The 24394-nt window shown below is 42.0% G+C and overlaps 1 protein-coding gene across 1 annotated transcript in view; it reads right to left on the bottom strand.

The window, feature by feature from the left end:
- LOC308273958 (cytosolic purine 5'-nucleotidase-like) overlaps positions 1 to 18173 on the bottom strand; it is a gene marked incomplete at both ends in the record, with an annotated part of 29237 nt that extends 11064 nt beyond the window's left edge. Inside the window, 1 exon segment of the mRNA XM_080711360.1 lies at positions 18132 to 18173. Within this exon segment, the coding sequence (XP_080567486.1) occupies positions 18132 to 18173 (42 nt within the window).
- Positions 18174 to 24394: the final 6221 nt, after the last annotated feature.

Genomic DNA, 24394 nt, shown 5'->3' with positions numbered 1-24394 from the left:
GGAGGTATAGTTCAGTGATAAAACACCCTGAGTTCCACACACAATAAAATATAATTTAAAAAATTACCTACTACATAGGTAATGTATTTTTCTCAGTGCATCAGCATAAGGCAAAGAATGTCAGTTTGTCTCATTATTGGTGATGCTAAACTTGACCTCTTAGTTAAGGTGGTTTCCATCAACTATCTCCATTGTAAAGTGACCCTTTTTAGCTGGGTGTGGTGGCGCACGCTTGTAATCCCAGCATTCGGTGGGGGTGGGGGGCTGAGACAGGAGGATTGCAGTTCACGGATAGCCTCAGCTACTTAGTGAGACCCTCTGCAACTCAGTGAGACCCTGTTTCAAAAATAAGGAATAAAGCACCGGGCGTGGTGGCACACGCTTGTAATCCCTGTGCTTGGGAGGCGGAGACAGGAGAATAGTGCAGGTTCGAAGCCAGCCTTGCTGGCTTAAGAGACCCTGTTTCCAAATAAAAAAAATATAAAATAGGTCTGGGAGTGTGGACCTAAGGTAGAAGGGCTTCCAGGAGCCCCGGTACCACAAAAAAAAAAAAAAGAAAAAGAAAGAAAGAAAGAAAGAAAGAAAGAAAGAAAGAAAGAAAGAAAGAAAGAAAAGAAAAGAAAGAAAGAATAAAAATCAGGGCAGGGGATATAGCTCGGAGGTAGACTGCCTCTGGGCTCCATCCCCAGACCCACAAAAAACAAAAAACAAAAAACAATAAAGTGACCCTTTTTCCTTTGTCAGTAATATGTGACATTTTTAGACTGTCACCTCTGGTTTATTTAATATCTTTGTGTGTGTGTGCATGTGTGTGTATGTTACTTGTGATTGAACTCAGGGGCAGTCTACCTCTGAGCTACACTCCAAACTCTATTTGATTATTTTTATTATACGTGTTTGTTATTTTATTATAGCCTACTTTATTACACCTGTAATTACACCCTGCTTTTTTGGTATCTTTGCAGGTATTTTGGGAACACAGAAAGAGACAATGGTACATGATTAATTAGATGCCTGGGTTCCCAAACACTAATCTGAGGCCAGGTGTGTTGAAACTCCTGTTGTCTCTGGGTCTAGGGGCTATCTGCAACCACTGAAAGTGAAGATTGTGTTTGTTATATATAGTGTTGCAGGAGAGTCAGATCCCTAGTGAGCAGGACCCAGAAGGCAGATTAGGATGCAACTAGTTTTATTCACTTGATGAGGCTCAGCAAGCAAAGGTCTAGTTCTGAGTCTCAAGCCCAGAAATTAAAAGTTTTTTCATACAGTAGCCAACTTAATTTTGGAGAAGGGAGAGTGAGTGGAAAATTTTTACCTAGCCTAAGCAATTTACAGAAGCAAAACAGTGGTCAACCTATATGTCATTCTATGCTCTGATAGTCAAGGGCCTTACGTGGTGGTTGTAGCTGCCAGAAAGTCTCAACCATTTTTATCTTGGGAGAGGGTGTGAGGGGGAGGCTTTGTTCTCCTGGTCCCTTGTTCTTCAGCCAGAAGTTGTTTACTGGGACAAGGTAGTGCTCCTACTTCAATAGCAGAACAGTGTCCATCTAAAACATGCATGCAAACTGATATAAACTTGAGCTCAGCCAAATTGAACTATAGCTATATATGTAGTTATATATGTTGGGTGCACTTGGTTATAGTAGCATATCTTGGATATACCTCCAAAGTATTCTGGACATAGCTTAAGTACTATATTGCTACATTGGTAGGACCCCATTTTCTTTCTTCTTCTGGATCTTTTCCCTCATTTGTCCAGTAGACCATATTACATTATACCAAAAGTCCCCTTCAGCTGTATTAATTTTTTAATTATTTATATCTAATATGTGCTGTGTATTTTCTATATTACATCTCATTTAAGTCACCAAGAGCTAAGTTTTCACATTTGAAGATTCTGAGGTTGAAGAAGGCTTTGTAACACTCCTATGGTCACAAGCCTAGGCAACAGTAATGGATTTGAGATCTACTATCCCCGAGTACAAGAACAGTATGCTTTAATCCATAGAGGCAGGAAGCAGAGCTGTAGTTTCAGAGGATAGGAAGACGGGGCAATAGAGAGTGACTGCTTAATGAGTACAGGGTTTCTTTTTGAGGTGATGAAAATGGCCTGTATTAGATAGAAGAGATTATTGTGCAACATTAAATTAGTAATTTACTAAAAGCCACAAATAATACACTTTAAAATGGTCAAATTGATGTTTACATTATATGAATTTTGCCTCAAATTAGAAAAGCAAGAAAAGTGTGTTTTTCTTTATATTATGTCAATTTTTGGTCAAAGATGAAACTAAAATTTAACACAATATGAGTAGCATTGTAGACAAATACTACTCCCATTATTCCTCTTAAAAATAAAAATTTGGAAATAACCTAAAAGTCTAATAAAACAAAATTAATTAAATAAATTGTTAGACTACAAACAAGGGATTGCTATGGAACTATTACAAATTATGTTTGAAAAGAACTTTGAATGGCATGGAGTGTGCTCGTGATATAATGTTCAAAGAGAAAGAAGAGGATGTGGTGCTGAGTGCAGCCATAGATGTGCATGTGTGTGCTCAAAGAGATCAAGATGGTAACAGATAGTTACCATTGGATAGCTCTGGGTTGTTGGATTGCAGATAATTTGCTTTTTCCTCCACACTTTTTAGATCATTTGTTTCCTTCTCTACACTTTTTTTTTGTTATGTTCCAAGTTTTCTCTAGTAAGCATTTGTTACTTTTATTATAATTTTGAAAGTACAGTGAAAGTTGCTAAAACAAATTTAGCAAAGTTTTTCTGTACTATCTCTGGCTCTGGGCATAGTTCCCAGGACCTCTTCTCTCCCCTTCCTCCCTCACTGCCCCACCCCCACTCTACCCAGATAAATAACAAGCAGATAAATATTTCAAAGGTCCTGATCTCAGATGCTGCCCAATCCCAGCAACAAATTAAAGGGACACTGCCCTGCTCATAGCCCAGAACTGGTTATGGCCCTGGAACGCTCTGTCTTTATGGCTGGAATCCCTAGAGGTCCTCTCAGGAATCCAGACAGGCCTTACGGGAAACAGCTGGTCACCATAGGATGGGGGAGAAGGCAGCATGGATGCAGAGGCTCTAGGCTCCCACCCTCAAGAATGAGGAAAAAGGGCTGAGGTATGGCTCAGTGGTACAGCAGTTGCTTCACTTCTGCCAAGCTCCTTCTATCCGAAAGAAGGAAGGAAGGAAGGAAGGAAGGAAGGAAGGAAGGAAGGAAGGAAGGAAGGAAGGAAGGAAGGAAGGAAGGAAGGGGAAGGGAAGGAGGAAGGGAGGGCAGGCTAAATTTATTGTGTGTGTGTGTGTGTGTGTGTGTGTGTGTGTGTGCCCTTGGACACACATGCACGCTAGGGATCAAACCTTGTTCTACTACTGATCTATACCCCCATTCCAACCTCAAAGTCAAATTTCTTTACTCTTGGACATTGACCCTGAGAAGTGACTTTTAGAAGTATACAAATTTAGCAAGGATTGAGATCATTTCAGCGCTGGGGCTCTCTGCCTTAGCTCTCACTGGACACAGCTGGGAAGCTTTAAAAAAAAATACCCATGTCCAGAAACACCCACAGAACTTCTAATATCATTGACCTCACAGGTGAAACCAGATAATCAATATTTTCTTAACACCCCTCAAGATTCTAGCCAGGTTTGAGAAGCATTGGATTTATGTATCTTAATTCCATTACCTCTTTGCTGTTGAAACAATTTAAAGAGTGCTGCTAATAAAAGCATTCATAAGCACTTTATTCTCAGGAATAATTTAAGATTAATAAAACCCTAACTTATACTTTGTAATAATCAAGAATTATAGCATTAGGCCCAATCATTCTACTGTTAGAAAGAGAGTCAAAGGAAAATGATCAGAAATGGGAAGAAAAATTTATTTAGAAATATGCTATTTAAAACATCAAAGATTTTGAGATGATGTTATCAACTGTTGTTTTTGATTCCCTGAAACCTGGAACAAGTTGAAGTTAGTGAGGGGGAAAAAAATAAGGAAACAAGCAGGCAAAGCATTTTAAACACAATACTAAATTTTGAGACTTGGGCAAATGAAGGAAATGTATTTGAGCTAACTCAGTAAGGAGGGTTTTTTGAAAAGATCCAGAGAAGCAAAGAACAGAAAGCAACTTCAAATGCACTAAACGGCAGATCTCAGGGAGGCTGGACCATCAGTTGGAAAGTATTTTATAGTTTAGGAACAATACAGCTGTAGGGACATGGCTGTTTACTAATCCCTTTAGCAACAGAAGCTGAGGTTCCTGTCAAACTCCATCATTGTGGTGATTGGGCCATGACCCTTCTCGGGCTACACTGTACCTAACGCTACTGACTTTCTGAGGTTTCGCAGGGCAGGCTTCTCAGAAGAATTCTCATCTCTTTTATATATATATATATATATATATATATATATATATATATATATATACACATATACTTGTAATAAGCAATAATTATATATAATATTATATTATATACTACTATATATATATTTTTTTGCAGTACTAGGGATTGAAGCTCAACCCAGGGGTATTCTACCACTGAATTACACCCCCCAATTCTTTTTGTTTTGAAACAGTGTCTCACTAAGTTACAATGTTCTGGTTTTGAACCTGTGATCCTCCTATCTCAGCCTCCCAAATAAAGGGATTATAGACACATGCCACCATGCCCAGCTGTTCTAATGTTTTAATTCATTAATCAATAAATAGCTATTTAATCCAGCTCTTTTTCAGGCACCAGTATAGCATGAGGCAAAGCACACTGCATCCCTGTGCTCAGGTGCTTCTAGTGGAGAAAGGAAAAAAAAAGACACACATGTAACAGACAGGAGGTTGAGTAGATCTGGGCAAAAGGGCAGGTGCCAAATTTCCCTTTTATATTATGTAGACCTCTTTGCTACATACAGACTGTCCCTATAACCAGAAGCTCTTTCTGTGAGAAAGCTGGCAAGCATCAGCCTCCACAGAGTGACCTTGTACAAGAAGGGCAAAGATCACCTGTGTGTCTCGGGAAAGGAGGTGCCATGACCCAGAAACAGAGTGGCTGTGGTGGGCAGACCAAGGCAGTTTTCTGGAAAGTGCCAGAATCACAAAGAAGACTGTGCTGAGGCATGACTTTGTTGAGTCTAACTGTAGATCTAAGATGATGCTGGCAGGGAGAGATGTGAGCACCCAGAACTGGGAGGAGATAAGAGAAAGGGCAAGTGGTCTAGTTATGAGCTGTGAAGATTTCTTTCCTTTTCATTTTGAGGGGAAAATGTTGCAACTATAGAGAAATGACCTGTAGGGAAGTAAATACAATGCTACTTTAACTTTTTGAAAAAATGCCAGTTGGTGTTGCATGCAGAGAAGAAGAAAGCAAGAAAGGGAGGGAGGATGAGAGGAGGCAGCAAGTTTTATGGCTCAGGCTGGGCAAAGGACAAGCTGAGCTGCAAGTGAGCTCCAAGACTAAGGGAATGTCTGAGAAAGAACTTTCCAAGAAAGGCAAAGAGAAAGTACAAAGCCAGAGGCTGGGGAGGCAAGGAAGTAAGCTCTCTGAGGAAAAGCAGAGGCAGCGTGAGTGGATTACAGAGATGAGGAAAGCAAAAGGCTGAGAGATGAAGTCCCTCAGGGGAGATGGGAGCCCATAGAGGGTTTAGAGCAGAGGAGCCATGTCATTGATCCCCCTTTTAATTATAATTTTAGAGCAATTTTAGAAATGTAGAGATCCTGCAAAGTGAAAATGTAGAACCAAGGAGTGAGGTCACGGACATCAAATGAAGAGAGTGAGCTACATACCTCTCCCCTCAATTTTCTGTTACTTACCTTTTCTATTACTGCCAGTGCATTAGTTACTATTGATGAGCAAATACTGAAACATGGCTATGAACTAAAGGGCACAGTTCATAGAAGCGCTCTCTCTTTGCATTATTAATCCCATGGGGTTTGGCCAACAATAGCATGATCTACCTTTGTGTGATGAAGGCTCACTCAGGCTGTGATTGAGGATGGGGACCAGGATGGAGCAAGGAGAGGATGGGAAGGCTGTTACAGGACTCTGGGTGCAACAAAGGTGATTTGCTTCCAGGAGAGAGCGAGATGGAGAGAAGAATAAGAATAAGGAGAAGGAGGAGGAGGAGGAGGAGGAGGAGGAGGAGGAGGAGGAGGAGAAGGAGGAGGAGGAGGAAAGAAAGAGAATGAATATTAAGAGTGATTGCAAAAGAGGGAAGAATTAAAGATAACCATATGGTTTGGGGCTTGAGTAATGGGAAAATTTGCTAAGATAAGGAAATGTTGGTGAGGAAGGTGTGGGGAGTTTGACTTTTATACATATTTAGTTTGAAATGTCATCCAAGTAGATATTTTGAATGAGAATTGAATTTATTTAGGGAAAAGATTTATACTGAGGTTTACATTTGGGATTCTCAGCATATTCACAGTTGAATATGTGGCTGGCTGGGCTCAAGTAGAGAGTGAATGTGGATGGCAAAGAGAGATGAGGATTAAACCTGGGGAGCCTCTCACATTCAAAAGATCAAGAATATGAAGTGGAAGCTGGGCACGGAGGCACCTTCGTGTGATCCCAGTACTTGGGAGACAGAGACAGGAAGATTGCAGGTTAGAGGCCAGCCACAGCAACTTAGTAAGACTGTCTCAAAATAAAAAAATACAAAAGAACTGGGGTTTTAGCTCAGTGGTAGAGCACCCCTGGGTTCTAATCCCCAATGCCACAAAGGGGAGAAATAAAAAAATATATGAGGTGGATCCTGCAAAGGAGACTGAGAGAATGTGACCAATGAAGCCATATGAGAGGCAAGGAGTGAGGTCTCAGACCTCAAAAGAAGAGCTGCCTCATGAGGACGAGTGATCTGAGGTACTGGGTGATCTTAGTGCTGCTGGGACGCAGGGAAGATGGGCCTGAGGACTGACTGCATGCACCATTTTGCAACCTGATGGCTGTCTGGTGGCTCTGGCAAAAGAGGTCTAGGGGACAGAACCCGAATGGAGTCAATTTAAGAAATAAGGACAAGAATTCCTATTCCTCCCTGCAGGAGTCAGGGAGACAGCAAATAGAGACAACACTTTCAAGGAGTGGAGTAGAATAACAAGGCCCAGGCTGTGCAGAGCTGTGGAGTGGTGGGAAAGTTTTGGGGTGAGAGTGGAACCCTATGTGTTATGGATCATCTAGTTGTCATCCAGCAGAGCCCAGCCCTTGGGGGCAGAGATCTCAGACCTGCTGTCTTTCCAATCTAAGTTTGCCCACATCTGTCCCTTGTCCTTTTATCTGTGGCCAGATTGGGGTGTCCTGTAGCACCATGCCAGATAACAGTTTAGATTAGAATCTCCCAGGGTGTGAGCACAGCAGCCATCCAGACTTCCCAGTAGGGAGTAGTGTTTCTGACTTACACTTTTCATGGCTAATCTGGGATGGTCCTTTTCTTTAATGTATATCAGGTACTTTTAAAATAAGCCCAAACAGGGCATGCACGCTTGTAATCCCAGCATTTGCAGGCAGACACAGGAGGATTTCAGGTTTATGGCCAGCCTCAGCTACTTAGGCCCTTTGCAACTCAGAGAGACCCTGTTTCAAAATATAGAATAAAAAACAGGGCTAGGGTGTTGCTCAGAGGAATACCTCTGGATTCAATCCCCAGTATCAAAAAATAAATAAATAAGCCCAAGACAGATACATCTTCATTCATAAACTGAGCCTTTGTTCTAAAGTGGTCAGTCTCCTTTTCACAGATGCATGGTCATGTCTGTATTGATCATACTGCCTGCCCTGAGACAGAACTTGATATTCTTCTAAGCTCTCTCACAGCTATACTCCATTCAAATCTCTTAACCCCCAGGAAGGGTAAGTATGATTTTCCTCTTTTTACAGTTCAACCCACAAACATTAGAGACTTGGCCAAGGTCAGACATGAAGCTGGTATTAGGGCCCAGGTGTCCTGATGCAAGGCAGATGATCTCAGTTGCATCAGGTTTCCTGGGTGGGCAGCTTATTCTGTGCTCTGCGATGTATCAGAAAACATTTTATCTATACTGAGGCTTGGTGTGGAGTTGGCCTCAAGAGCCCTGTGAGTGATCCAGACGTGGAGTGTGGCAGATTTTCTCAGAAGTCAGGTTCAAAGAGCAGTATCAGGAAGCTTTGACCCAGGAAGCTTGACCTTGGGCTTGGGCCTGAGGCAGCAGCCATATCAGCACCCCATTTGTACATGGACCTTTTGAGCCTCAAGAGCAGGGTGATGCCTAGCCCTGCCTCTCTGCACAATTTCTCCTCCTTTGCTTATTCTGGATTTCCCAAAGACTTTGTAGCAAGGGTGATGAGATCTTGGCCATTTTTCAATTCTTCCGGCCCTGTCACTCTCTTGGTACTCAAATCCCACCACAGGGACGTTTTCTTCCTCACAGGGGCCCAACCCCTTCAACACTCTACCCTAGATGAAGTCTGTCTGGCTTCTGGCATAATATGCATCCTCTTTCTAGGCCTTTCCATCATGCTTCCCAGGCCTCTGGGAATACAGCACTTACAAGGGAATAGCTTGGAGGCTATGATTTCTAACACAAACATTAGGTAGCTCCTCAGGGCTCTGTGGGGCAGACACTCTCTCTGTCTCCCTCTCTCTCCTCCTTTTCTGTTCCTCTGGCACATCACCCATTATACTCACTTACTTGGCAAATGTGCAACGTTACTTAATAAAGAACTGCCCTTGGGAAATGGACAGGTTAAAAATTTTTTTTCAGAACTGGGGATTGAATTTAGGAGAATTATAACTTCCAAGCTGCACCCCCAAACCCTATTTTTTATTCCTTATTTTGAAACCAGGGTATGACTTAAGTTGTGAAGGGCCTCACCAAGTAGCTGGGGCTGGCCACGAGCCTGTGCTCCTCCTGTCACAGCCTCCCAAATGCTGACATTCCAAGTGAGCACTACCACACCTGGCTACTAGGTAAAAGTCTTCTCATGCCTAATTTAATAAGACTATGCTCACAGGACTTCCACTAGTGAGGAAGATAGCAGATAAGTGGATGAGATGAACAAGCCAACTGCACTGGAGTGTGTAATCTCTTGCAGCTGAAGCTTATCTCTCCGGATGTGCCAACAAAAGTGACTCTGCCTTGCCCTGTGCAGGGGAGCAGGCTCTGAAATCAGGCTGCCTGATGTTAACCCAGACACTAGTTGGCACTAGAGGTGTGACCTTGGGTAAATGGCTTTGCTTCTCTGAATTACATCTAGGAAATAAGGGTGACTGTACCTATTTAATTATGTCCATTTCATATATGTACATGCCAAAATGCCTACACTACGTTAAATGTTGAAAACAAACAAGAGGAACCATTATCTCAGGAAACACCCAAGGCTGAAGTGAAAGGGCAGGAGGCTAGAATGATAGGGCAGGAGCCAGTTCCCAAAGGGGCTGGAGATTTTTACTCTAATCTAAACTGGATTCATTATTATATGTTCATTATTATTATATTCATTTTCTTTGTCTGATAGTAAAATAAACTAGAAATAAAACATTTTGTGGATATTTAAAAATATAATGAAATATCTGACTGTATTTTAAAATATAATGAGGAACCAAGCAGAAAAAATAGTTATGTACTTATACTATTTATTTATTTTTATTTTTTGTGATCCAGGGGATTGAATCCAGGGACATTCTACTTCTGAGCTACATCCTCAGTCCTGTTTTTATTCTTTATTTTGAAACATGGTCTTACTAAGTTGCAGAGGTCCTCACTAAGTAGCTGAGGCTGGTCATGAACCTGTGATCTTCCTGTGTGAACCTCTCAAATACTGGGATTACAGGTGTGTACCACCATGTCCAGCTACATAAACTATTTAAATTAAAGGACAAAACAGATGAACACATAGCACGTGGTTATGACTGATAAATTAATTCACAAACCAGAAAATGAAATTGAGAAGAACTTTCAGAGAAAGGAAGGAAATAGAACACATGCAAGGAAAGTCAGGATACATGAATTGTATAAGTGGAAAATGTTAATTTCTGAATAATTAGTTATCAATTAGAGAAAAATTAAAAGGGAGAAGAAAAAAAAAGATGGGAGGTAGCTTGGTAGCTTAGTTAGTGTTAGAGTGCTTGCTATTACACATGAGGCCCTAGGTTCATCCCTTTCATGCAAGCATTTATACATACATACATACATACATACATACATACATAGATGCATACAAGGCCAAGTGTGGTATCAGGAGCTTCTAGCCAGCACTCAGAAGGTGGAGGTGGAAGGAGCATCTAGATGTTTTAGAAAAGACTAGACAACATAGCAAGATCCTGTTTCTAAACAAATAAGAAGGTAAATAAAATAAATAAATATTGAGGGCTCTAGGCACTGTATGTGCTGCAACTAATAGGTAGACTGGCCCTAGGTGGGAACTATGGTTTTCAGGTGCCTGAGGCTCACTCAACCCCAAAGGGTATTCACTTTTATTCCGTGAGTCTTTGGGGACCTTCAGGGACTAGGGTTTGGCCCTTCATTGTTAATGCCTGACAAAGAAGTCATCAACCCAGGAGAAAAGGAGTCCCCAACCAAAATGAGCAGCCACTTGAGAAGTTCATAAATAAGAAACCAAGTAGAATATTTAAAGAGCATAGTATTTAAAGAGCATAATAGATGAATAGCACGATGGTTACAACTGAGAAATAAATTCACAAATCAGGAGATGAACTGAGAAGACCTTTCAAACAGAGAAAGGAAGGAAATAGAACACACACTAGGAGAGCTGGATATGTGGATTTTATAAGTGGAAATACTAATTTCTGAATAATTGGAGTTATCACAAAAAGAAAGAAATAAAATAAGAGGAAAAAACCTTTTAAAATCATAGAGACAGGGCCGGGATGTAGCTCAGTGGCTACATTTGCAGGTGTGGCTCTCTGGGTTCGATCTCCGGTTGCAAAAAAAAAAAAAAAAAAAAAAAAAAGAAAGAGAGGCAGAGACAGAAAGATCACGCAGGTCCGAAGCCAGCCTCGCTGGCTTAAGAGACCCTGTTTCCAAATAAAAAAATATAAAAAATAGGTCTGGGAGTGTATCCCGGAAGTAGAAGGGCTTCCAAGAACCCCATTACCACCAAATTAAAAAAAAAAGAAAAAGAAAAAAGAAAAAGAAAACATCTATAGTGTTAAAGAAGAGAGAAAAAATTAAAATTGCATCAGTACAGTGAAATTTAAGACTGTAAAAAAATATTCTAAAAGCCTATAAAGTTTATCAAGGTGCTTGGAGGTAATTTTTTTTATCTTGGCATTATATGTTGGTTCAGTTTTTTAAAAAATATTGGGTTTAGTTCCGGGAAGATGACGACCGAGAAAAGCAGGGCTTAAGAGCCCCGCTAACAACAAATATCCATTACCACAAAATCAGCGCCTTTCAAAGCCAGAAAACAACATCACCAGAGAAACAAAAAAAATCACCAGGCTCCAGAGAGAAAGCGGACTGAGAACAGAGCCACAGAGGAGATCCTCACGCCCGAGGACGCGGCAGCAGCGCCATACTGCCGGAGGCACCGGCGAATTCACTGACGGCCACAGCAAGCCGAGGGGAGCCGCTGCGGAACAGCCAGGCGGGATTTCTCGGCGCAGAGGACATCTAAAGCTCCCAGTGTCTGAGCTCAGCACACGCTGCAGGGATTCAGAGTGGAAATCAAAACCAAGAAAAAAAAAAAAACGCCAGCCCAACAGCCGAGGGCGTAGCAGCGGCGCCATATTGCCACCAGCGGCAGCAGCACCGAATTCACTACAGTTACATCTGCGTACTCAAGAACAGTGAGTCAAATTGCGGGCCACAGAGGAGAAATCCCAGTACTGTACTCACTGGGACTTGACCCAGTGGGAGAGGGGCGGTGGCAGTGATATCACACCATAGGAGAACGTGCAACCTGGCACCCCACACAGTCTAAAGCAGCCTCTATCGACTCTCTGGGTCTGAGACTCTGTGATACAACCCAGTAAAGGAGTAGTGGGGTCTGAGATACTACTGACTTGAGATCCAGAACACCTTAAGTGAAGTCATAGTGACCCAAGGGAAGAACCCAGAGAAGGCACAAACTTCCGAAATAATGGGAAAGAGGAATAATACTGGAGCAATGAATGCTCACAACCCCACAACATCAGAACCCGATAAAACTGAAAATCAGAGATTTCTAGAAGACCAAATCAGGAAAATAACTGTAGAAATAATAGAGGTGCTTCGAAAAGAACTCAGAGAGAGCCAAAAAGAGATAAAGGATGCAATTAATGAAGTAAAGGCCTCGATTCAAAGCACAAACAACTGATTAGAACACATGGAGAACAGAATCTCGCTCTTAGAAGATGATCATTCCAAAAATGAACGCATAGTTTCTAATCTAGGAAAAAATATCCGACAGCAGGAATCTGATATTGAAGTAATATGGGCCCATTTTAAGAGAGCTAACCTAAGAATAATTGGAATAGAGGAGGGAAAAGAAAGTGAAACCAAAGGGATCAACAATCTCTTCAAGGAAGTAATAGCAGAAAATTTTCCAGACATAGAGCAAGAGGTCGATACACAGGTCCAGGAAACTTATAGAACTCCCTTTAGACAGGATCGGAGAAGAGGATCCCCATGCCACATAATTGTCAAAATGACCAATGTGGAAGCCAAGCAGAGAATCTTAAAGGCAACAAAAGCAAAGGGCCAAGTGACATTCAGAGGCAAACCAATTAGAATCACTCCAGACTTCCCAAACCAAGTTATGAGAGCCAGAAGGGCTTGGAGTAACATATTCCCAATTTTGAAAGAAAACAACTTCCAGCCAAAAATTTCCTACCCAGCAAAACTTTCTATCAAATTAGATGGAGAAATAAGAAGCTTCCATGACAAACAGAAACTGAAGGAATTTATGTCTTCAAAACCAGCACTAGAGAAAATACTCAAAGAGATTAACTACAAAGAAGAAATAGGTAATACACATCAGAACTAGAGAAACAAGATTTTCCATCCAACAGACAACTAAGATTGGTTATCTGTGGAGATTCATTATTTATGTTAGTCTGTTACCTATCTGTAAAGGGTATTGTTTGCCTTTATTATTGTTAATTTTTAGGATTTCTAGTTGGAATATTAATATACCTTCAGATATAGCATTTGGAAATATTTTATCCCATTCTATTAGTAACTGTTAACTCTGTTTACATTGTCTTTGGATATACAATATCTTTTTTATTTTTTAGGGAGTTTGTATACTCTTCTGTTGCCTGTGCCATTGAAATCATAACCAAGAAATCACTGCCAATTTCAATGTTGTGAGGTTTTATGACCCAGATTTTCTCCTAAAAGTTTATAGTCTTAAGATTTATATTTAGGTCTTTTATCTATTTTGAGTTAATATTTGTATATGGGATTAGGTAAGGGTCCAATTTTATTCTTTTCCATGTAATTATTATTTTTCAACAATATTTAGTTAAAAGATTATTATTTCTGCCACCAAATGTCCATGGAAACCTTGTCAAAAATAACTTGACAATATAGGGAAGAATTTAGGTCTAGGCTTTTATTTAACTCCAATGGTTTATATATCTGCCTTTAGAATAGTACTACACTGTTTCAATTATTGTAGCTTTATATGGTTTGAAATCAGAAAATATATATCTTCTAGCTTTGTTCTTTTTCAAGATCGTTGTGGGTACCTAGAATCCATATTCCATATTAGGATAGATTTTTTTTTCTGAAAAATAATTATATAAATATATGATAGTTTCACCTAAAAAATAGAAAAAAAATATTCTCTGGTAAGAAAGAAAGCAAAAAGAAATATTGAAATGTTATCTTTAAGTCATCAAAAGCTTGGTATCAGACAAATGAAACTGTTATGTGAGATTATCATTTTTAATTTTGGATAAATTGCTATAATACTAGATGTCAACTACTAAGCCAAGCATAGGAGGGGGGGATAGGGAGAAAACGGGGTGGGGATCGGGTGGGGGCTGACTGGGCAATGTGTGCATGTATGTCTACAAAAGTATGTATCCCACTATGATGTATGAATACAGTGCACCAATTAAAAATAAATATGAAAAAAAAATAAAAATAAAAATATTGGTATAATGCAATTATACATGATAGTGAGATTCACAGTGATACATTCCTATATGCACATAACATTACTTGGTCTGACTCCATCCCTCCACCCCCCTTCACCACTCTACTGGTCTCTCTCCTAATTTTCATGAGGCCCTTTTTCTTTCCTTTTTTATCTCTAGCTTCCACATATGAGAAAAAACATGTGGCCCTTGATTTTCTGAGTCTGGCTGATCCCATTTTGTATAATGTTCTCCAGTTTCACCCATTTCCCTGCAAAAAAACCATAATTTTATTCTTCTTTATGGCTGAGTAAAACCCCAGTCTGTATATCTACCACATTTTTAATCCATCCATCTGCAATGTACACCTGACATTGGGGGGGCTCTATAACTTGACTGTGTTGAATTGACACTCAGTAAAGTCTTTCATAGACACAAATGTTTATAAAAATGGGATAGCTCACTCATGAAACCTAGTATGCTCAAGGCCCTGGCTTCTATTTCTAGCACTGTAACAAAACAACAAACATTTCAGAGTATAAAAAGACAAGTCAGTTTTTTACAAATCATATTTCTGAGAAACTTTCATTCTTGATCTATGAAGAATTCTCAAAACTTTATAAAATTATGATAATAATAAGTGGAGAACATAGTAGGAAACTTTGGGAGGAGATAGATATATTTATACCATAGACTGTGGTGACAGTTTCATGAGCATCTATTTATCTCAAAATGCATCAGTTTGTATACATTTGTATACAGTTTTTTTTTTGTATTTCAATCATACTTTAATAAAGTGCTTTAAAAATAATTCTGGGCAACATTCCAAGAAAAAAAATCACTAAAGAAGTAAACACACATCCTGACTAAAAATGGGCAAAAAGGTCAACAAACACTATCAAAGTCAGTATATGGATGGCAAACAAACACATAAAAAGAAGTCAAATTAATTAGTTTTTAGTTGAAAACAAGTTAAAACCCCAATAAAATACTCTTACAAATTTTAGCATGTCTAAAATGACAAAAACTTATTGTACCAAGTGTTAATAAGGAGGGGGAACACCTAGATGTCATACAGTGTTGGTAGGAATATAAAATAGTAAAATGTTTTGCAAAATAGATTGGAAATATCCTAGAAGGTTAAATATACCTTACCATGTAAACCAGTCACCCCACTGCTAGATATTTGCCCAAGAGAAATGAAATCATGTTTCCACACAAAGATTATTCACAAATGTTCATAGCAGCTTTCTTTGTAACAACCAAACATGGAATCAGTGCACATGTCTAGCCATAGGTGAGTGTAGGAACAAATAATTATATACCTATAATAAGATGCTACTTAGAAATAATTTTTTAAAAATGAGCCCGGCGTGGTGGTGCATGCTTGTAATCCCAGCATCTGGGAGGCTAAGACAGGAGGATCGAGGTTTGCAGACAGCCTCATCTACTTAGTGAGGCCCTTTGCAACTCAGTGAGACCCTGTTTCAAAATAAAGAATAAAAAAGAGGGCTAGGGCCTTAGCTTGGAGGTAGATGCCCCTGGTTTCTATCCCTAGTACTGCAATAAAAAAAATGAATACAATATAAACGAATCTCTAAATAATTAAGGAGAGGGAAAGAATCCAACAAAAAGAATATATACTTTATGTTAAGTAATATTAAATATATTAAAAATATCCATACTTACCGTTTTAAAATATGCTCACAACACTTTCACAACAATTTAATTTGTAAATTATTTTATAATGACAGAAAGCCTATCAGTGGCTGCCTGGGGATCAGGGTGAATTCAGGTGGGTGGTCAGGAATAGATTACACAGGGGCACAAAGATGCTTTTGGTGATAATAAATGTGCCCCTTTTTTAAATTGGATGATGAGTCCATGGGTATTAACATACCTCAAAATGCATCAAGTTGCATACTTTATTATGTCAGTTATACCACTGTAAAGCTGATTGTAATAAAGTATTGCTTTTTTCATAACTGAAAGTTCATTATTATGTTATTTTCTAAGCTTTTTTATATTTGATGTTTCTGTTTAAATGAAAAATATCCATACTTACTGTTCTAAAATATGCTCACAAATGTTGTTTTACTCTACCCTTCCATGGGTGAAGTATCTCCCTTCCTCTTGAGTGTGGACTGTGCTTAGTGATGGCTTCTGATGAATAGGAAAGACTGGTACTGCTAGTGTGTGACAACAGAGATTAGGTCATAGATGGCAGGGTAGCCTCTTCCTTGGTCTCTTTTTGGGGCCCCCACTTTGAGGGAAGTCAACTACTATGTTATAAGGACAGTTAGCCCATATGGCAAGGAACTATAGCCTCTGGCTAACAGCCAGTGAGGAATCCATCTTCCTGCCAGTGGTCATGAGAGAGAACTTCAAAGTGTACCCTACAGCCTAGGTGAGCCTTTAGATTATAGGACAGCCCCTATGATCTCCTCCTCCTCCTCTTCTTCTTCCTCTTCCTCCTACTCCTACTCTTTCTTTATTGTACTGAGATTGAATCCAAGAGCACTCTGTCTCTGAGCTATACCCCCAGCCCTTTTTATTATTTATTTTGAAACAGTCTTAATTACCAAGAGGCTCACTACGTTGCTGAGACTGGCTTTAAACCTGCAATCCTCCTGTGTCATCCTCTCAAGTAATGAGATAACAGGTATGCAGCACCATGCCCAGCTCTCTGTGATATCTTTACTATAGCCTCAGGAGAGATTCTGAGTTAGCACCATTCAGCTAACCCATTCCAAAATTCCCAAACTTCAAGAATTACGAGCTAATACATGCCTGCTGTTTTAAGCCACTACTTTTTGGAATCACTTGTTAGACAGCAATAGATAGTGACATACTAATGTTGAAAAGTGTTTCAAAGGATAGGCAGAAAAATCATCCAAATGAAAGGTGGTTTTTATATTTTCTTTATTTTCACATATATGGTTTCTATATTTTCACATAGTCAAAAATATTAGCCAGATGTGGTAATGCATGACTGTAATCCCAGTACTTGGGAGGCTGAGACAGAAGGATCACAGGCTTGAAATCAGCCTCACTAGTTTAGTGAGGCTTTCAGCAACTTATCAAGATCCTTAGGTTCAATACCCAGTACCCACACACAAAAATTAATTCAAATTAAGTGCTAGCTCCTATAGCAATCTCCCCCTGATTCCTCCAGCCCTTGCTGGTGGCCCATGCAGTTCATTCACAGTTGTATGGTTCCAAGACCCAATCTTATCTCCCCAGAGCCAATCTCATAACCAAGGCTAGCCTGGTGTCCTCAAAGAGGCCTGAAGATTCCAAAGACCAACTCTTGCTTCCTTGACAACACAGGGAAAAATCATGGAAAAAAGTATATTTACCCCCTTTTTATCATAAAATACATTTCATCATAAAATATATTTTATATAAAGTATATTTATCATACAAAACAAGATTTGTCATCTTAATCATTTTTTTTTTGGTGGTACTGGGGTTCCTGGAAGCCCTTCTACATCTGGGCTACACTCCAAGACCTATTTTTATATTTTTATTTGGAAACAGGGTCTCTTAAGCCATCACGGCTGGCTTCGAACCTGCATGATCCTCCTGTCTCCGCCTCCCAAGCACTGGGATTACAAGCATGCGCCACCACACCCGGCTCATCTTAATCATTTTAAGTGTACATTTTAGTGCATTAAATATATTTATAATATATTTAGATTATGTTGTTATACAGCTGTTACCAATACTCACCTCTGCAACTTTTCATTTTGTGAAACTGAAACTCTCCACACATTAAGTAGTACTCTGCATTTTCCTCTCACACCTAGTGCCTGGTAACCACCACTCCACTTTCTGTCTCTGTGATTTTGACTACCCTGAGAACCTCATATTCATGGAGTCATACCTTCTTGTGTATAAATGAGTCCAAAGAACAATGAAACAAAAATTAACTTTGGGTTATCTCTCCTTTACAAGTGAGGAAACCAAACATCCATGAAATGGTGTGCCCATGGTTACACATCTGGAAAGGGGTATTGTCAATATCGGAGGTCAAGTTCACCTGCCATGGGCACTGACATGCTCGTGAGGAGTCCGCTTCAGGGCCTGTTCTCTCTCCATCTCTGAAGGAGGGAGAAAGATCACAGCCAAGTTATGGATTATGTCCACAGCATCACTGCCCTGATCCTGTGTGCCTTACTCAGGATTACCTCCAGATGCTCAAGCCTTGTCTCTGGTGAACTGCTCCCAGGCTTCTCTGGCCGACTGGGACGCTTTACTCTCTACTGACTTAACACAGCTCTGATTTCTAAACATACTAGCCCTTTCCCTGTGTGCAAACTGGGTGTCCAGCTCCCCTATCTGTGGGGCAGAAATGCATCTCTAAGACTAAGCCCTTCCATTCCTGGTGCTTGCTGTGTCTTTAGTTATTTGCTAAGTTGCAGAGTACAGCCCCAGAGCTGTCACCCCAATAGACCTCTGGGCTGCTGGGACTCAGGGACAGCCAGTGTCAAGTGAGCTGAGATGGCACAACCCAGATCCTGCTGCTGTGGTCATGTACCTGTGGCTAGGGAGGGAGTCAGCTCCATGTAGACTCTACACCAGGCTTCTGTGTAAGTGGGATTTCTGAACATACTGGACAGACTACATAGTTCTGGAAGAAGGCCACAGGAGGAGGACAAGCCCTTTTCCATTTTCCTCCTCTTTTCCATTTTCTCCCTACCCAGGCCTGCTGAGCCCAGCACCCAGGGGTTCAGAGGAGCAGGGCTGGCTGGAATGCAAGCTCCAGGGGAGGGAAAGAGCAGCTCTCTTTGGCCCAGTACTTAAGGCTGCAGAAGCCCCTTGGGACAGCCAGGTCAGAGGGCCATGGTTGCTCAGGGATCCTCTTCCAAGTCAGGAAACTCTCCTTTAAGGGACAGCAGGAAAAAGACACAAAGACCCAAAACCAGGAAGCAGAAGGAACCACCTGCTGTGTGCAGGCCATGCTTCACAGCTTGCAAATGGCTGTCTGTTGAAGCTCATTTGATATTTGAGAGAACGAGGCACAGAGGGGAAATGAGGAGCTCAAGGTTACACAGCCAGGTCACTGTGCCCAGCCAGAGTAGGTGACTATGTCTGGGAGAGTCATATTCTCAGGCCGTGTGGGACTTGAGCCAGGCTAAGATGTTTATTCCCAGTGAGGACTGGTTTTAAAGCCCCTGTGGACAACCTATCCATACTCTACAACACAATCATTGTGTGCTGATGTGCTAAGAGACTAAGCACTCTATTTCCACTTAATGGACTCAATACATTCTGGACACATGTTCCAGGATGTGAACACAGGCATAATGTACAGACACACATCTGCACAGTGGGACATGCAGACACACAGCAGACACAGAGAGTCTCAGAGAGCCATGGAGTGGAGCTGAACTTCCCCTGTTGTTGTGTGCAGAATCAGAGCCCCACAGACCCACGAATGGTCCCTTTGGTTTGTCTACCTCTGTCATGCTTTACCAGAGCAGGCATCCACGAGAAGCCTGAACCAGCAGTCTGCAAGCCAGACCCTTGGCTCTGATCCCCTTAGGTGAGGTAAAGTCATGCTCAGCACCACTATGTTGCTCAAATAACCCCTTGGGTTGAACCTCAGCTTCTGCCTTGCCCTTTCCCTCTTGGTATCATCTGAGCCTCTGAGTTTAGAGGACCTTACCCTGGGAGGCAGGTGACTAACCAAGGTCAAGTGCAAGCCCATCCCAAAGCAGCAGGCCCATCCCAAAGGCCAGACATTTCTCCCAGCCAATGTTACAGGCCGCTCTACCCTCCAATCTCTCCATATTTCTTCTTTAGGTCTTGCACAGATGCCAGAGGAGCCAAGTCTATGGTGGGCAGAGGAAAAAGGAGCCAGACCCAAGGCCACTGCAGAAACAAGGAAGAGTGGAAGATAAGGCAGGTCATACACAGACAATGCCCAGAACTTACAAGCTAGGACAGGGAGGGGCACCATGGAGACCCTCTAGACCTTAGCACCTTTGGGTGCCTCACAAGGGCAGACAGCTGATGAGCACCCATGTATATTCTAGATCATAGTTTATTGAAGATCAGTGGTGACGTTTGACATTGGCTGTACTATAGTGGGCAATGAACTCAGACATGAAGAAAGACTTTCTGTCTCTGTAATTGAAATTCAGTACCCTGTGGAACCAAGAAGAGGCAGCAACCTTGATTGGAAAATGTGTTAGGACAGATCAAGCTCAGGGGATGAGGCCTGTGTCATCCTGTTCTTTGACTCTCAAAACCTGTTGATTGAAGTAGTTATAAGTATTATTTGCATGGTGCATTATTGTTTAGAATCTGCTGTCAGCTAGACAATTATGCATTTTTATCAATTAACAATTTTCATCTGAGAGGAAAAATGGTATGGCGCACCAGCCTTAACTCCATCAAATTCTAAGTCTTTGACTCAGTACAAGTCTTTTAACTGCTCTAAGCTACAGATTTCTCCTTTGTAGAATAAGCATAAATAAGAATCTCCTTACTTAATGGTTGAAGTAAGTTGGTAGCCTGACGCCTGGCTCTTCAGGAGAGTTCAATATCTGTTAACTAGATGTATTAATTAGTGTTCTGGATCTTTCTATAAAGGATTCAGTTGGCTGCCAACTAAGCTTTAACCCAGCATTGCTGGGGTGGATATCACCCTCCAGTGTGTAGCAAAGGAGGCTAGGAGAGATTCAGCCCTTAGCCCAGCCATCCAGGATTAACCTAGGACCCTCTTCTGGACCTGTCACTCCAAGTCCTGTGTCCCTTTTTCTGTCCTGTGCATTGACAACACTGTCCTGTCACACAATACCTGTTGCAGTTCCAGAGCATCCTTCCCGGAAGGAGGCAAAAGAGACCAGGATCCCTGAACTTCAGGAAAACCAGGTACTGTTGGCAATCTCTGAACTGATGAGGCATGAAGTCTGGTGATAACTCCTCTGATTTTTAAAGTTCTTAAACTGAAAACCTTCTTAGTGAGACTTTGTTTCAAAATTAATGACAAATACATAAATAATAAAGAGGGCTAGGGGTATAGATCAGAGGTAAAATGTCCCTGGGTTCAATCCCCAGTACCATATATATGTATTGAAAATCTGATCTATAGTAACATCATTCAGATAGTGGTTGAAAGGAGGGGATTGAGTAGAAAAGGTATGAGTGAACTTTCTAGGGAAGATGGAGCCATTCTGTGACATGGAAGTCATTTATACCCAAATCATTAAAAATTACCAAATTGACATGTAGATTTTATTATATGCCAATTTATCAAATGGTGTCAAGTTTTGATATAAGCACATCAGTGATATTTAAAAAATAAGTTCAGGCCTGATTTTGGGGGCTATTTGTGCTCATAAAAGGGCCAATTCCCTTTGTATCTGTTTGTAGAAGCAGGGGGTAGGGACTGTGTAAAGTGTTCTAGAGGAGGCTTAATTTTTTTTTTTTTTTGGTCAGGAGTGTATATCCTTACACACACAACACACACATATGCAACACACTTACATCTTTAGACTCAGATGGGGAAAGTGATAGGGACAAGGTGGGGAGGACAGAACACCAGCAGCTAAACTCTCACAGTACATTCAAGTCTCCTGTCTGCCCCATAGAACAGGGCACAGTTGAGGCACCAGCAGAATATGCAGTGGGGGTGGGAAGAAGGTGCTCTGAGCTGCAGCTGGAGTGATCTGGCCATCACCCCAACTTCACTGCCTCCCTGCCATGTTCTTCCGGGCCTCCCCCACCTGGGAGCCCTCCAGAAACCCCGCTGGGTTGAATTGGCTCTCTGTCTAGGACTGGGGCATTCATCCACGAATTGAGATGCTGGTGCTGAGTCAGAGAATGGGGAAGTTTTAAGGACGTGAGGGAGAGCACGCGGAAGCTCCCCTGCCTCCCACTCTGCCCAGGCCCCAGGAACAGCCAGCCACATACAAGCTGCCCTGGCAGTCCCTCCACACATGACCTTTGATGGCACCAGTTTCTCGTGGCCACTGTGACAGAGGGTGAACCCGGGGCCTGTTGAAGAAGGAGCTGTTACAGGGAGAGATGGGGAAGGGGTGGCTTTAGGGTTTAAAAATCTGTTCTTAGTGTATGTATGTATGTATGTATTTATTTATTTATTTATTTATTTATTTATTTATTTATTTATTTATTATGGTACTGGAGATGGAACCCAGGGGCATTATACCTCTGAGCTACAACCCCAGCTCTATTTATATACTTTATTTTGAAACAGGGTTTCATTGAGTTGCAAAGGGCCTCACTAAGTAGCTGAGGTTGCCCATAAACCACCATCCTCCTGTCTCAGCCTCCTAAATGTTGGGATTACAAGTGTGTGCCACCACACCCAACTATTGTTGTTAGAGTTTTTAAAATATTGTAAGATGCATCTAAAAGAGAATTAATTTGGAGAACATATTTTATGCTGATTTATCTAGATAATTTATTTATCCCATAAAGTATTTGACTGAAAGCTTTTTCTATCCAGTGCTTTGTATGAGGCACTTGGAGTCATACATAAAGATGGATAAAATAATCTCCATTTTCATGATATTTACAACCCAATTAAGGAGACAGACTGGGTGGTAATGATTCACAATAATAAAAGAAAGAAGGAAATCAGTGTTATTAAGAAATTATAGGCTTTTGAGGGAAGATGGTGACTGAGAAAAGCAGCGTCTACAAGTCCTGCTGACATTTGATCTCTATACCTTCAAAAATAATGCCATACATAGCCAGAAAATACTATCAATAGAGGAATAAAAGCTATAAATACAAGGGACAGATAAAAAGAAGACTAGAAGAACAACCAGCGATCAGAAAAGAAATCTGCTTGCCTTTGCACTGGCACCATCTTGCCTCACAGCACCAGACTCCAGGGACAAAAAGGTAAACAAGGCCGGACCCTGGAAGAGCCGGGGCCCGGGTCGCAAGACTCTGGGCCCCGGGCTGGACCGCACGGAGCATGCCAGACCCCTGGAGAAACCAGGCCCAGTTGTAAGACCCTGGGCCCCTGGCAGGGGTTAGGCGGGGCACGCCGGACCCCAGAACAGCCTGGGCCTGGGTCGCAGGACTCTGGGCCCTGAGCCAGACTGTGCAGAGCACACCAGACCCCTGGAGAAACTGGGCCCGGTTGTCAGACCCTGGGTCCAGGGCAGGGGTCAGGAGGGGCACACTAGACCCCCGGACAGCCGGGGCCTGGGTCGCAGGAGTCTGGGCCCCGGGCCAGATCGCGCATAGCATGCCAGACCCCTGGAGAAAACAGGCCCAGTCATAAGACCCTGGGTCCTGGGCGGGGGTCAGGCAGGGCACACCGGACCCTGGAAGAGCCGGGGTCTGGGTCGCAGGACTCTGGGCCCCAGGTGGGATCGCGTGGAGCATGCCAGACTCCTGGAGAAACCAGGGCCTGGTCGCAAGGCCCTGGGCCCCGGGCAGGGGTCAGGTGGGGCACGCCAGATCCCTGGAAGAGCCGGGGCCCACGTCGCAGGACTCTGGGCCCCAGGCAGAGTAGTGCAGAGCACGCTGGATTCATGGGGAAACCGGGCTGGGTCACAGTGCTACTGAGTGCCTGATCCCACAATCTCCTCAAACCACACATACTGTCTTCTCTTATTAAAAAAAAAAAGGAAAAGAAAAAGAAAAAGAAAAAAAAATATTGGAGAGGGGTCAAGAAGGCCGTGGCGGATGCCAGGATACTGGAGATGCAGACAAAACTTATCCAAATGAACTGGAACTTTTGGAAAAATTCCCCATGAAGGAGAACTGCTTCTTCTCTACATTGTTAAGAATCTTGGACATCACCTGTAAGGAGAGAGTTTAGCGGAGACCAAAGAGAAAAGCAGTGTTGAAAGTGGTCGCTGTGATGGCGGTGGAGACTTGTATTCAGGAGAAGCAGAAATCGGATGCTACCAACCTTATTTTTTTGGAGAAATTACACCAAATGTCGAATGCTACCGTCACACATGCTTAGGAACACTGGACAACATTCAGAGTGGGAAAAGAGCCTGGGAAAGATTTGAAATGGTGGAGGCAGTGGCAATGGCAGTGGCCAGTACTCAGGGGAGACAGAGATCTGATGCATTACACCTGGAACCTTTGAAGTAATAACCCCAGAGGCAGAATGCTACCACCACGCACCTTCAAGAACATGGGACAAATGGTTGGGCGAAGAGGGTGCTCAGATTGGAGCCTGCCGAGGGGTGAGGCTGGCGACGGACACAGCAAAGTTGGGATTGGAGCCTGCCGTGAGGCAAGGCCGGTGCTGGAGCCTCTGAGGCTGGGATTGGAGCCTGTTGAGGGGTTAGGCCAGTGCTGGGCCAGTGAGGCCGGGA

This window comes from Muscardinus avellanarius (assembly GCF_963383645.1).
Source record: "Muscardinus avellanarius genome assembly, chromosome: 15".
Classification (NCBI taxonomy): domain Eukaryota; kingdom Metazoa; phylum Chordata; class Mammalia; order Rodentia; family Gliridae; genus Muscardinus; species Muscardinus avellanarius.
The sequence above is the reverse complement of the archived record's forward strand: the minus strand, read 5'-3'. Positions and strand labels throughout refer to the sequence as shown.